The 15,979-nt window shown below is 38.5% G+C and overlaps 1 protein-coding gene across 1 annotated transcript in view; it reads right to left on the bottom strand.

Moving 5' to 3' along the window:
* Nucleotides 1-15,979, bottom strand: part of LOC139729385 (E3 ubiquitin-protein ligase HERC2-like) — a 103,811-nt gene that overhangs the window by 81,834 nt on the left and 5,998 nt on the right. The window contains exons 2-3 of the mRNA XM_071640312.1: nucleotides 5,302-5,590; nucleotides 2,663-2,780 (exon numbers count right to left, since the gene is read on the bottom strand). Of these exons, the coding sequence (XP_071496413.1) occupies nucleotides 2,663-2,780; nucleotides 5,302-5,421 (238 nt within the window). The 5' untranslated portion in view covers nucleotides 5,422-5,590. The remainder of the gene's footprint in view (nucleotides 1-2,662; nucleotides 2,781-5,301; nucleotides 5,591-15,979) is intronic.

The raw sequence follows: 15,979 nt of genomic DNA, 5'->3' as shown, positions 1-15,979 counted from the left end.
TAAAGGGAAAATAGATTGTGATTCACGGGTCTGTCTTCCTTCCTTAGCAACACATTTTGAATGACAAAATATCTTCACTCTCTTGTGGCAGAGTACGGCTTAACATTGCAAGCTACACAGGTTTGTATGGCATGCCCTTGGTGTTCACAGTTCAAGCCTAACTGCTGTAATGCACAAGAACCGCAAAAAATAGGTCTACAAATACCTGAAATGTCAGCCACATCCACAAATTTTGAAGTGATTAGTCACTTCCAATTTGGACTTGACAGTAATCCCCCTAAAGCCATCACGAAGACATTTCAAATCCAGTGCTGTTTCTTGCATTTCTTTATTATAAATACATGTCTTTTGTACAAGGTTGAGTGTGACATATGATTATGACTAATTGTAAAGGAAGTACACTACCATCTGCACAAATATTTACTATTTTCTATCCAGGCTCACAACTGCGCAAACTGTGATACAAATTCAGCATAACTGCTGTCTCATTTCATTACATTGTACATACGTGCCAAGTAAGCTTGAAAAACAAAAGCAAACACCAATCAAGCATGTTGAAATGATTTGAAATCTTTAAAATGTCAACATACAATCAATCAAGGTGAGCTTTCAAACTCAAATCATGAGCAGCAGGGCAGCCTGGTTTAAAATCCATCTGTGTACCAAATACTGGCATACAAATAGTGAATGGTCATGAGTGCAATGGTACAAGATTTTGCACAAGGTGAAATATAGCTTGGTGCTCTATTCAATGATTAATGAGACAAAGCTGAGCTGAATAGTGCTCCTATTCTTTTATTGAGTAACAACCGTACACTTTTTATCTTACGCACCTCAAACCTTAACTTCTTGAATTTAGTACAGAAATGGCAATCATTTTGTAGTGAAAGGCAATTGGGTGGCACAGCACAGTCAGTCATACTGTACATGAAAGCAATCAGTTGAAGTTGTTGAGGGTAACATGAGTGACTGAATGTAGGCTTGAAACTGATTTTGTGTGCACGGCAAAGGCATTTTTATTGTGATGTCAGAGGCCTGCAGTGGTGCAAAATCAGTGAGTTGATTATGTGTTTAACTAGGGAGTCAATGTACAACATTGGTGACATCAGCTGTACAAAATTGCACGGCTCAACAGCAACAGCGTGCAATGGTACTTTTTACTGCATGTCAGTCTAGTAAGGAGCAATCAAACAATCTGATAGCTAGATTCTTCTTAGGTATTGTCTATATACTCTGTATAATAACACACACCTCTCTCGCTCATTCCCACATGCTATTAAAATACCATACTCCAGAGAATGCTGATTATGACCTTGAATCAAATGTGTTCTTTACCCCAATTACATTTGACAGTCACACAATGCTTTGAAGATTGCAATCTGTGATATGGATGTACATGTAGCACACATAGTGAGCATGCCACGATTCTCCAATTGTACAAATTTGCGGTACCCTGTATAATGAAACACACGCAATACGCATCACACTTCCACAATGAATGTGCTTAATAATAAACTTTGATTTAGTCTGCACTATACACATTGGAGCATTGTGCTCCACAGATCAATAACACGGTTGATAAAAGTGGGCACACAAACATACTTTCCATTTGAATGTTTGCCATAAAATATGTGTCAGCATCTGTCTCAATAGCTACAAAGCCTCAACTCACAAAATCAGAAAATCTTTTTAAAGAAATACTGAAGTCAACAATGCTAAACTCTGCTTTGTTTTCCCCCTAAATATCACACCAAACTTATTTAGTCTTATTAAAGGTACTGTTTACCATTGGGAGCAGTGATTTAAAAAACATTCGAGATATCAGATATGATGCATATCAAATGTGTATACTGTAGGTCAGTTGTATCACAAGACATCCTACCATGTAAAAATTTTGCAATAAAGCCAAAAATACAAGGAGATATCACTACTTTACTCAATAAACCATAAACTGTACACGGTTTAGTCTAAAACATTATTATTATAACTATTGTTCACATTTTGTATATTTAACATGAACTACACTGATTCAAATTTTTACATCTGTTGTTTCTATCCCTAACCCACATTTCAGAACTATTTTGAAGCACTAAAGCTGTTTTTTTTTTTAAATCTGCAAATGGTAAATTATGCCTTTAATGCACAAGTCTCTTGAGCAAAATTTAAACCAAACATTTATAAATCCCACCATCTGCATCAGAAATTCCTCAGTTACATGACCTGCAATGCAATAGAACATATCTTTCTTTTAGTTAATTATTAAAAATACCTCATTCCACCTGATACAGATTATTTTGGTCATACAGCTTGTATTTGTGTCAATTATCAACATATCCCATTTCAACCAAAAACAAAAACAAAAAAAAAAAATCCCTCCATTCTCTAAAAATAAATTCCTGTTACCAAAGTGTAATGAGGCTGCTGGAAACAGGAACTCCCCACTTAAAAATAAAACTGCGCAGATGAGAGCGATCAGCAAGGGCCAGGAAGAGGGAGCAAAAACATCTTAGTTTTAAGTCAGCCAATCGGACAGAGGTCTACGCTCATTGTATACATATATGTTATGCCCCTGTTTTGTGAGTGTGTGTGTGTGTTTACAGCGAGGACACACGTCTCGCCGACTCTCGCTCACGCGACATGGCTATATTTACATCCGTCTCACCTTTCTTGGCGGGGAATCCAGCGGAATTGATGACACTGTCGGCGAGCCCCACTGTCACCTCTCCTTCCCTCACCAACTCGTTCCACAGATGACTCAAGGTTTCATTCACAAACGCTCCCTGTCATGGGGTAAAAACAAACACACGCAAATGCATGAAAACAATGATAATTGATGAAACAAAATGAATATTGGCAGGGGTGATGGCGGTGAGGGGGGTGTTCAAATCATGTCATAATTATGTGGAAGTGACTGACAATCAAGTAAACAGAAAAAAAAAATGATGCTCACTATTTTGGGATTGCTACTCATTGCTGTAAACCCACAAGAGGCACACAATAAAGCAGGTCTCAAATTTAGTGGTGGCCTTGTAGCCTGGGGCCACCAAAAATTTGGCCACCATAAGTCTGGCCACCCAAATTTTGAAAACTGCTATCTTTTGGTGGCCCAATCATGCAACTAAGTTTTAAAGTGGATTGTTAAGTTTGTTTTTAATTCGCCCCACTTCACTTCTTTTTTGCTCTGCCAAAATTTCAGATTTCAAGATTTTAGTGGCCCAAACGGGCCACCAGAGGAATAAAGTTAGTATCGAGCCCTGAATAAAGTGACTTTATGAACTTAAGAATGTCTGAAACACTTGACTTTACATCTAGAAAGGTATCAGTCTGCTGTAAACTTGTCCAGATCTTTACTCCAACCCTTGCCATTTCACTGCTTCTATTACCAAGAAAGTATTTTTAAAAAAAGATGCATCTTTCCTATCCTCTGAATTTTTTTCCCCTCACCGATTTTACAATTTACATTTACAAAAATGTAAATCTGTCTGGAATGCCACGCAAATGCTCTGAGAACTACAGCTGCCACAAAATATCCAAACACAAGTGATGCAATCATGAAACAACATGGGAAACCATTGCAAATGCCGTAATATACAAAAATTAAAATAAAAAAAATCATTGAAAGAATCATTTTATCAAAAACAGCATGAACACATGCTATAAGATTCTGTGAAATAACCCATTAAATGATAAAGCCACAAGTGTAAAACATACAATGTACAAACAACTCGCAACAATCAGGTGGTCACATGGACAAACTTTTCCTCTATGCTTTTACCCTAAAACCCCCAAATTCTAATTCTTTGTCTTGTCATCAACAGAATCGAGGTAAACCTCTGTGCCAAATATTAAAAATAGTGTCTCATCTTCATTCCAGGAGTTCAGGAACAGACACACAATGACAGAAATGTGCAGCTTGACGGATGACTGACAGAATTGTATGTCTATAAAGTGTATTATATACGATAAGGCAAGCATGTCACATACATTCCTGCAGAAGCGCCGGTGAAAGTCTATGTGATCCATGGAATTGCTCACTCGAAATGCGTGTAGAGAGCATGAAATTTCCTTGCTGTGACGGCGCATCCTGTATTAATAATGTCCTCCTCTTGGCAGTGACAGTCCACACATCAAATTCTTCTCATCTCAACTTCTAGATACCATCACGTCCGACATATTGCAGACCTCATCCAGTCACGAATATTTCTTCCGCCAGTCGGCGTTATCACCAAGACGAATGTGCCCGCGGACTGGCCGCACTCATGTCTCCCTGGCTTGGTTATCTTCAACTCGCAGGTGATGAAGGTGGAGATCAGAAATCGTTGACGTGAACCCACCTGTGAATATCTCTCCAGCTGAAAATGTCTGCCGTGCTTGGCATGTAGAGCGTGGTACCTAATTTCCTCCTGTTTGATTTTCCTACTTCATGTTTCCCCCATACATGACCGCACACTCGAAAAAGTCACAGGCGCCCACAACCGTATTCCAAGGCTCTTATATGTATATCATTCACATTTCACATGAGGAAAGTATAGCAGTTCATGACAGTTAGAAAAAAAAAGAAGCAAATGAAGAAAATCTGACTCCTCATTAAAACAACCTGAGATTCCCTTCCCTTCGGAATGATTCCTGCTAAATTTAGGTATAACCTACCTCCGTGGTTTCAAGGTGAGAAAGGTATGTCAAAAGAAAAAGGGCAAGCTGCAAGGCATTATGCAAGATGCACAATACAACTCATGATGTAAGTGATCGAAACACTCACCCGATTAAAAAACATTTCAACATACCCTGAGATAAGGTTTCATGACAAGCTACTAAATCATCAATAGCTGGTGGTGGGATGCCATAAAGAGAGAGGCTTGACACTATTTTTAGCTGCTTGCTTGGAGAAAAATATGTGCTACATGTACTTCATTGCCTTGTTGCATACTTCTGGCATTACAGTCACCAAATACATCATCAAGCATTGTCAGTGCATAAACAAGTGGGTCAGCTAAATGGTTACCGGTACACACATAGATTGAGTAATTTAATTGTGCGAAACAAGAACATAGAGTGAGTATCTTTTAGAAATCTATAAAGCATTGATTGCTACTTACAAACAATTGGAATGCACAAATATTCCCTGAAATATGCCATTTTTGTGTGTTTGTGTGTGTGTCTGTAGTACACATAGGCCCACTGGGAACCACAAATATTTTAGCTCTTCTTTGTGGGGGAAAAAATTAAACTAAACAAAACTATAACATTTCTTTGACAATACATGCTTCACAAATGCACACAATTGACAAAACATTTACCCACCTGGATGTCGATCTTGAGCCACTTGGAATCGAGCCGGGGCTGGGTGCGAAGCCGAATGCCGTGGCGGCTCATCTTGAGTTCGCTGCTCCGGCCCGATTTCTCCTTCTGCTTCTCCTTCATTACAGCTGCTTTCCCACTAACGTCCCGTCCAGTCAATCAATCATTGTCAGTCTGCGGGCCGAGCACACCTCCCAACGACGATGAAGCGAAACAGTGAGGGGTTCGGGACGGTGGGGATGAAGTGATGATGAAACGTGAAGGCGTTCTCCCAATATTGATCTCGATGAGGCTGCAAAAACAATCATATAGCAGGAGCGTTTCATGAAAAGGTGAACCCGCACTGCATACAAACCTTTAGAAATCACTGTTGTTGTTGTTGTTTTTTTTTTTGTCCACAATCTTCAAGTTGTGCAGTATGCTGCATGCACATACACAAAATCGGACACCACTGTACAAGCTACAATGTACAAACTACACACTCAACAGCTGCATCATCTACAGCTTTGAATGATGCTCTCTTCTGCAAATCTGTTCAAATCTCTTGACAGTTAAGGTGTCAAACACAGCCTGGCAGAACAGCTCTTAGCAAATTCTAAGATCATATGGCCTCCCAGGTCAGAAATCATATCTTACAAACAGACCAATTTGACTCTGATGCCATTATCTTCTGCAGCCAGACATACATACGTACAGTGTAAAGCCATACATAGTTGTACATCATATGCCATTTTAAACCTGTAATTTTGATAAAAGAATAAGTTCATTGATCTTGACTTTGAACTTGAGGAATAACCTTTAACCTCTTGGCACAAGAAAATTAGGAAAAGTTTTGGTGACCTTAAAATTTGGTCTTTCACACACAATCTCATACAAAAAATTATTGATTTACATGTACATTTTTCATATTTCTGGTGATTCTACCTTTTAAATTAATTTGACATAATAAACAATTTCTAGCTTCAGTTCATGGCAGGAAAACAGCATCATAGCCCAAGTTCAATGACCTTTGACCTTCGGGCGATGTTGTTTGAAATCTACTAAGCATATCGAACAAAATCCACAAGAAATGGAGACTGATAAGATCTGGGTTGAACAGATGAATGGACAATCCCAAATCATATGACATAATGATTCCAGTACTCTGTGGGGTAGTGGTGTAATGATTGAATTATCGTACAAGTAATGTGTACCAGGTACTCCAGATATTGATCACTCAGTTGTTCGAAGGTACACAGGTTTGTACAGTACATTGTACAGTGCATGTAGACATGTTTAATGCAATTCTTATCCACAGCCATCAACTGAATGAAATATTCCCTTTAAATGAATTGCTATTTTAGCCTCCTAACACTTCAGTTTGTATTTGTGCAAAACCATCTTGCCATATTGTTGTAGGTGGTGTAGTTTCACTAAATGTGCATTTTGTACATGGAATTGGGTAGCCATTAATGTCTAATTTACTGAATATCAAAAATGTTTTAGGCGATTTCCATTCACACATCTACCCTTGTCAAGAATAACACACTGTGAAGAGTCTGTATATCATTTCACCTCCACAGGAACACAAACAGAGGACCACTGTGTACACTGCCGTGAATATCGGGCCTGTACAGCCAAGCCCCCCCCCCCAAAAAAAAAGCTGGTGAAAACTTTCTTTATTACGAATGCGGTGCATGCTCTGTTAACACTGCTCTCATGGTCAGTTTAGCATTTCTGCCTCATCGCCGCCTAATAATCTGCCAGCACTCCCCAATGCATGGGGCATCTTTGGGCGAGCACGCTGCGTATACCATCCGTGACTGCCAAGGAGAACAGCACTTAGAAATGACGTTCAGGTCTTCGAGTGAGACGCATAGAACTGAGCTTTGGAGACATTCCAACTGTAATTATACAGCATACCCTCAACATTATGCTGCACAGCCCAATCACGGCGATACTGCATTAATGAGCGCTCCCACGCGGTTCCTCTTTCCTCTGACTCACTGTATTCCACATCACTATAAATGTGCAAAAGATAACATCTTTTATACAACAAATTATGAAAGCATCCAGGTCTTTCCTCTCCTGGTAGTATTATTAAAGGGAAACTTGCACTACACCAACTATAACTGGATTCAGTGAAAGCAGAAATATTTAATATTAGAATACATTGGGACAATTTGACATACACTGTATAGGCTAGGGTATAGTCAGTCAGAAAATTCAATCAAAGTTTAATATGATTTTTGTAAAATTAAACTTGCATGAAGTTTTGCTGAAATCCACATGCTGTCACTGCTGGATAAGGCTGATACAGTACTTCAATTTGTAATGTTACAGTAGTGGAACGATATACAGCTGTACAATGTAAAGAAAATTTAAAGGGAAATCCACAAAATGTTGCTGATGAAGAATACACGTGGGTAATTCCGTGAAGTTGGGGCACAAAGTGTTACATTTTAGCATAACTCAATACTAATTATGCTATACATATATTGTTTATAGGCTTTACATTTGTATTGAGACCATACATTTTTGTGGAAATTTTGTGCCATTCAGACTCAATTTTGATGAAGTTATCTTCAAACTAGAAATGTCGCTAAGGCGACTGCTATGCCTCCGCCATAATGCATGATTCTCCTAATAGGTCTATAGTACATGTGGACAATGTATAATTATATTTTCACAATATTGGCAAAATATTGAAATTACATGTTTGTCACAAATGTGCTGAATGTTCACCTTCCTTAACCTAGGTTTAATTAGATGAATAGGAGAGCATGTATTTGGGGATTCAAGGACTTTAACTTGACTTTGACCCATTCATAAGTGTATGAATACTGTAATTTTCAAGGTATGGAGAAAAAGTGTAATTTCTGTATTGAAAAGTACACTGTTACCATTTTCTTTTGGCCTTTGACCCTAAAATTCATATAGGATAATCACTGTCAGGCGGAACATGCATACATATGTTGTAAGTTTCAAGATAACTTGAGCCACTTCTGAGATATGGAGGAAAAAGTTAGTTCAGCACTTTCCCTTGATCTTTGACCTTTTGACCTTTGAGGCAAACCCCCCCCCCCAAAAAAAAAAAAAAGAGAAAAAGATAATTTCCAGATAATCTAGGTTATACATGCATACACCAAGTGTAAAAAAAAAAATTGCTGGCATTACATAAATACATGTATGAGAGAAATAGTAGAAAATTTGAAGTGTTGCACTTGACCTTTGACCCCTGACCTTTGACCCTATGAACCCTAGATTCTCTAGACAATAACTGCCAGTCAGTACATGTATATATACTATGTTCCATGAAGATACCTTGAACAATTTCCAAGGTACGGAGAAAAAAGCGAAGTTTTAATATCTTAACTTGACCTTTTGACCTTTTGACCTTTGACCTTTGACCTCATGACCCCAAACTTTCACCAGAGAATCTTAATTAGGTAATACATGTATACACTAAGTTTCAAGAAAATATCTTCAGGCATTGCATAGATATGGAGGAAATAGTGAAATTTTATGTATTTGACCTTGACCTTTTGACCTTTGACCTTGACCATGTGCACCCAAAAGTTGATAGGCACAACTTCACCCCCTAATACACACACATGCCAAGTTTCATTAGGATACCTTAAAAGGTTTTGATAGTTACCCTGTCCACAAAATTTTTTACGGACGGACGGAAGGACGGACGGACGGACGGACGGAAGGACGGACGGACGGACGGACGGAAGGACGGACGGACGGACGGACGGACGGACGGACAACCCGAAAACATAATGCCTCCGGCACCACTTCGTGGCGGAGGCATAAAAATGTAACGGTGTCCTGTAGCATCGTGACGTGTCCATGTAGCATCGTGATAGTTAAAATCTGGTCCTAAAAGACAAATTAATGCAATTAGCTTGACCAAAATTTGATATAATATGCATAATTACTAGATTAGTCAGATAGCTAAATATCTTAACTCTCCTTTACACAGTTTTACTTTGACAAGCAAATTACACAATGTGTCACTATGCTACACGGTGTCCACCAAATGTAACAAAAAAGGACACCGCGTAGCATCGTGATACATTTTGTAATTTTCTTTTAAAATTAAAACTGTTTACAGGAAATTTGAGATATTTAGCTATCTGACTAATCTAGTAAATATGCATATTGCATCAAATTTTGGTCAAGCTAATTGCCATAATTTGTCTCTTAGGACCAAATTTTAAAATATCATGATGCTACATGGACACGTCCCGATGCTACAGGCGTATCCGGGCAATTACCCCCAGAGGGCAATTACCCCCCGGCTAAATACTGGTTAGCGGTAAGGTTAGAGTTAAGATTAGGGTTAGGGTTAGGTTTAGTGTTAGGAGTTTAGGTAAGGGTTAGGATTAGGTTCAGGATTAGGATTAGGATTAGGGCCAGGGGAAGGCTCCGGGGTAATTGCCCAGGGGGTAATTGCCCTAGACCCGCTACAGGACACCGTTACATATTGTTTAATAACTTCATCAAAATTGAGTCTCAATGGCACAAAATTTCCAGGAAAATGTGTGGCCTCAATGCAAATGTAAAGCCTACAAACAATAAATGTATAGCATCATTAATATTGAGTTATGCTGAAATGTATTTTTCAAATATCACGATGCTACATGGACACTGCCCCAACTTCATGGAATTACCCACATCTCTCTGAAGGAGATTAGTCAAGTGCTCTTTCATTATGCTAGAATAATTAAAATTCCTGTTTAGCTTCACAGTATTGCATTGTGCTAATGAACTCTTTAGGACAATACAATATTTGCAATGATACTTGAAGCATACAGCGGATACAGTGCACAGTAACAGAATTGTTCCCTATGCACTTTAGAACATAACTACATGAATCAGTAGTACTGTACACGAGTGAAACTTCAGCTACTGTACTTCTCAAGTAACTATAGTTTAAAAAGACAAGATCACATACATGTATCAAACACAATCACCGTTTCTATTATGAGCAAATATACATTGTTAAGGCATGGGCAGAGACAAGTGACTGTGTCATCCTTTTACTGAATAACCTGGCCCCTACCCTTCAAGACGGTCAAGGAATGCATTCCACTTTTTAAAGAAGAAAAGTTCGCTGGTTCTGTGGAACTCTTGCTTGATTTCTCCTACAGTACCTTGAAGTTGCTTAACCCTAGTGACATTTTGATTTTATACACCTTTCAATTCTTTCAAAGTTCAAACAATGCAAAAGACTCGACAAATCTACTGGAAAGAGATCCATCCCATGCATGAATACAACACTATGAAAATATTATCAACACATAGCAGAATAAATGCGGACTGATGAGCTACAAATGTACAAATAATGTACATTGTACACTGTATGTATACAATGATTTTGCACCATTTTCTTTACGTATCATATGGAGGCAAACAGTACAATGTACACTAAAACTCCGGGTTGTGCACAATTTAATCACACAGCATTGCAATATGATGATAATAATAGTACAGTGTAGTACATGTACATACATGTACTGTACTGTACTTTGTCAAAAGTATGAGCATTTTGAAGAGGAACTACAAAGTGTAGGCTTTAAGTTGCAGATGCACCATCAATCATGCATTGATCATGTGGCCAACAGCTGGTGGCCTTTAAAAGGTGGCAGCCTTCATCAGCACAACCCTCTTGTGAATCTTTAGACAGGAAAAGGCTCAAAGTGACTCAAAATAGCACTTACAACTCAGCAAGTCATAATCAGCACTCTACAGCTACTGATCATGGTGTAAACAAGGAGATACATGTCATGTAAATGCTTAAAACATTATCAAGACATCTTTAAGAAAAATTCACTCCAAATTAGGATCTTCTGATTGATGACAAGGAGCTTCCTGTACACAAATACCTTGTATGTCACCCTCATGTACATATTGTAGTTTACAGCATCGTCTGTGTCCAGTAAAGAGTAAAGACTGGTCCTCAATTGACAGCTACTCATCTAGCAGTAGCTGTCACCTGCAGAAGTTTCTGCCCAATGCAATTTATTTCAACATGCTGGGATTGTGCAACATTGAGATTGAGAGTGCATACAATGTATCATACTGACACAAGATACACAATTTAATCTATTGATTATGGGAGCCTGGAAGGTCTTGTAAAAATAGAAGGTTTATAATACTGTACACATGTATGTAAACATAAAACATGTAGGGTACCTATGTTAGTACAGGTGTAACAGGGCTATTCAAGTTTACATGTATTGTAGGTCTACCTCAGACAGCACTGTCAATCTTTGCAATCTATGCAAATCAGTACTCAGCACCTCTTAAAATTTGCATTCATCATTCATTTGTTTTTCCACCAGCACTCTTTTCATTAATTTCAAAACCTAGTGATAGTGGCCAAATACCAGGCATATAATTTTGTTTACCAGTATTTGTTTGTCTGATTTATCTTGTTTTGATGGAGGGGGGAAGTTGGCAGGGATTATCTGTTGAGGCCAATCACCTCACCTCTTGAGTGTTGCAACTGTGGAAATCCTATCCCCAAGGCCAGATTTTGCAAGCATACAAATTGTATCATTTTTTTTTTTCTTTTACCATGTACACTGTACACTACATGTACATGTTCCATGCAAAAATCAGGAGATCATGGCCTCCTTTTATGTAATGGCTTGCTTACATATTCATAAGCCAACAAAGGCACTTTAATATCAGAATGTATTTTGAGATATACACTGTACAGTATGATTACCTGTATGCAAGCCTACAGGTTCTGTGTACTCTTCTGACCCTCGGACTGATATCAATTTCATGAGTACATGTATTGCACAGAAACTTAATACAGTATCCTAATGTTACAACAATATGACTTGGAATTGGTGTCACTTCAACCAAAGTGGATTTAAGCAATTACTCACAGATTATACACTTTTCTGGCTCACTGAGAACACTCAGATATGCACAGCAGGACCACTACATACAGTGTAGTCATGTGACATGTTACTGCAGGACTTGTACAACACCTGGTAATATAATGCAGGTCATCAACAAAGATGTAATGTGACAACAGTACATTAACTGACGCATTTACACATGAAATGCATCACACAACATTCTATTTATATTTGCCCATATCAATTCTATATTTCCTCGACTTTTGAGGGAAAATTTTGAGGAAGAAAAACTACAACTGTACCCATGGAAGACTTTCTCACAAATTACATTGCAATGGCCATATTATCCATGCTCTTGACACCATACATTTGTACAATGTATCACTGACAGGTCCCACATCACTGTACACTGTAGTGCTACCAATGATAGTTACTAGTAGTTCAGTATATTACTATAAAACAATGTTGCATGTGACAAGAATTTCACATACTGCTGTGCTAGAAATCTTTTGAATCAATGGAGCCTCAAATCCAGCAATTAAAATTGCTTCACATAATTGTAAATGCATACTTAAATTGTGAATGTACAACATATGTACATTTGCATTGTACAATGTAGCAATGACATGTTTTCTTGAATAATTTTCTACACTATGTCCCAATTTCGAGGAGTGATGGTAAACAAAATGACGAAAATGAATGAAAGGGTCAGAACCCATCTTCACTACCAAGTCCCGCCAGGTGATACATGGTCACATTAGACAAATACTCAGGGCTTCAAAGACAATACCATATCCCCTTGAACAGCTATACTCCTAGAAAATGCCAGCCAGCAAAAGTAATAGTGAGCAATAACATAGTGGGCTAACTTTACTCCTCAGTACATTATGTACCAACAGTGAACAGTGTTGCAAATTGCATGTCATGTGTTTATTGCTCACTGCAACACAACATGGTACACGTCGTGTACGTCAGCAAAACCTTTATGAGGATGGTGTACTACCTGTAAATCAGACTACTTTGTAACGGAGTAAAATGTATAATTTTGTCTTCAGTATAATGTCAGTAGAAATCACTGCATTGATCAGATTATTCCAATCTCTTCATGATCTTGATACTGCTGTACTATGTTAACAAACAAACAAAAGTTCTCTTGAGGATGCCAAAGTCCGTTCACTTTAGCAGCATCAGCACATTACCAATATCTTCTGTCATTTACAGTACATACAGTTGGTATACATTTTTGCATACAGCCCTCATGCTTGTGAGGAAACAGAATGAGTTTTCAGGTGGTGTACATACGAATGTGAATGTAGTTGCCTATTTGTAGCAACATCTGATATACAAAAATTTGCAATTTTTAAAAAGGAAACCTGAACTTTCACTTGCAATGTGTACATGTCCCGCATTCAGATTAGTTTTCACTCTTGACATACAAGAAAGGAAAATTTAGACAAAAATGCAAGAGAAAAAGGGATCTATTAGACCTTATTCACGAAACCCATGATGGAATGAGGTAAAGACATGAAGAAAAAACAACAAAATCAGGGAAATGCACAACCATGAGTACCATTTTCCAACTCATAATCACAGGAGCTCAACATAATCTACAGCCTGTATCCCTTCTCAACATCTGTTATAACCCATAGAATCTTCCATGCTACATGTAGTATTCTGCCTTTAAATACCAAACATGCTTGGAAGGTACAGTAGCATAGTACAAGCATCAAACGATCTTCCTGATGTCACTTACAGTATCTTTCGTTATCACGTTAATCAAATCTTGACTGTTTAATATCATTCTAAATTTTACAAGCGAAGCAGAGTACGTTTCTGTGATTGTCTGTATGACTACAATGTATGCACAAATTCAGTGACAAGGGGCAAAACAAAATACACTGTCATACCTTATACACCTTACATACAAATACATACACAGTGCATGCACGATCATGCATTATGCATGTTATGTGCATTATAACAATGACTTGGCTTCTGAATTAAGTGCAAAGTAAGGACTAAAGGCTCTGACAAAATCTTCATTCTTGAGCCACAAATGGGGTATTTTACTCTAGACAACTCTAATATGACATAGAGTAAAATACCCCATTTTAAGGGTTTTTCCACACTGTAAACAAATCGGGCAAATTATTTTCAACCATTTCATATGAAACATAGACAAGATTATTCATAAACGCTATTGTTATCATCAAAATATGACCAATGACAAACGCAGTGGTCAAGATTGACAAGGGCCAAACCGGCACAGTTTTCGCCGATATGCGCCGCAGTAGCCCGGCTTGCGGCACAATGTATCATTCGTATGCAATACGCGCGTGCTCCGCGATCTTCAGCTGAACGTCTTCACATGGCTCACGAACGTTGCGTAAGCGCCAATTCCCATTGCGAAAGCACGTGAAAATAGCTGGCACACATGCACCTACGCAAACAGGGATTGCAATAACGTCCACTTCCAGAAAAAAATGGCGGCCCACATCGGCTCGTGAAAGTTCTATTTTAAGTGAGGACATACATATATTTCCAACATCCACAAACATCGCGAAAACAACAAAAAATCCAGTTTCTTAGACCCTAACGGTTAGTTTCTTAACTGTGAATATATGTAGAGTGTGATGTAAAGAAGTATCGAAAATAGAGAGTCTAAACATGCATACCACACATACTTGCATACTACCAATCTACAAAAATCAACTGATAAAATGGGCACAATCTCCGACAAAAGTGAAATTTTTTCACCTAAATGACAACATATCGAATCCAAAATTGTATTTTTGGTACTTCTTAACATCATAGTTAAGACACAAGGGTCTAAGAAACTGGATTTTTTGTTGTTTTCCCGATATTCATGGATTTTGAAAATATGGTCCCACGTAGAATAGAACTTTCGCGAGCCGATGTGGGCGCCATTTTTTTCTGGAAGTGATTGTTACCATCGAAAAAGGCAGAAAAACACGAGAAAGACATCAAACACTGCCAGAAGCAGAAATGCGATCCCTGTCCCTAACGTCAATTATCGTATGGTCGCCATTGCGGTAAGGTCGCCAGACATTTACATCGCATGTAAACGCGCGCCGCGATCGGAGATCAGCTTGGGCGACGGATTTTCATCACTCTCAAAATACATTCGTAATTCACCTTTTTCCTCCGTAAAAACTCAAATAATTGTAATCAGAATATGTGTGGCGCTCCGTCGGAATGAGTCAAAAGTCGCAAAAAATGAAATCGTAGTTATGCCTATAAGTGAATTCTACAGACTCTAAGCTTTACACTGATATGTAATACAACTCATTTCGACATCCCTATAGATCATAAAAACGAATATTAACCACGTTTGTTATGTCAGTTGATTTTCTAAATAACGGAGAAAATCGCTCTCAAAGTTCAGGCTATGTTCAAGCTCACAACCTGTTTCTTTCACGGGACGAAACAATACAACTGTCCTGCTTAGCGACGGCGTTTACGCTCCATCGCACGCACTGCCGTATAAGGCGATAGCTTGGGTATGTAAGATAATCAACCAATCGCAGGACAGGTCTATCATTAACGATTCTGACCAATACGGCAGCCCGAATGTAAACTTCGGCGCGTTTGTGTCCGTGCCGCTACCGCCGCATGAATGAGTCAGTACGCGTTGTGGTTTGCCGCAAGTTTTTAACTCACAAACAATAGGAAACAGTAGAAAGAAAAGAAGGCACGCAATGCGTCTTACGAGAAGCGTCTTTTAGCGAGGGCGTTGATCGCTTCCATTCTCCTCCCATGTTGTTGTCAATGGAAACTAAAGAGGATGCGTTTAGCAA

The sequence above is a fragment of the Diadema antillarum genome, unplaced genomic scaffold (assembly GCF_040938485.1).
Source record: "Diadema antillarum isolate AM-2024a unplaced genomic scaffold, OU_Dant_1.0 seq00000235_RagTag, whole genome shotgun sequence".
In the NCBI taxonomy this organism is placed as follows: Eukaryota; Metazoa; Echinodermata; class Echinoidea; order Diadematoida; family Diadematidae; genus Diadema; species Diadema antillarum.
This window is presented reverse-complemented; position numbering and strand designations above follow the sequence as displayed.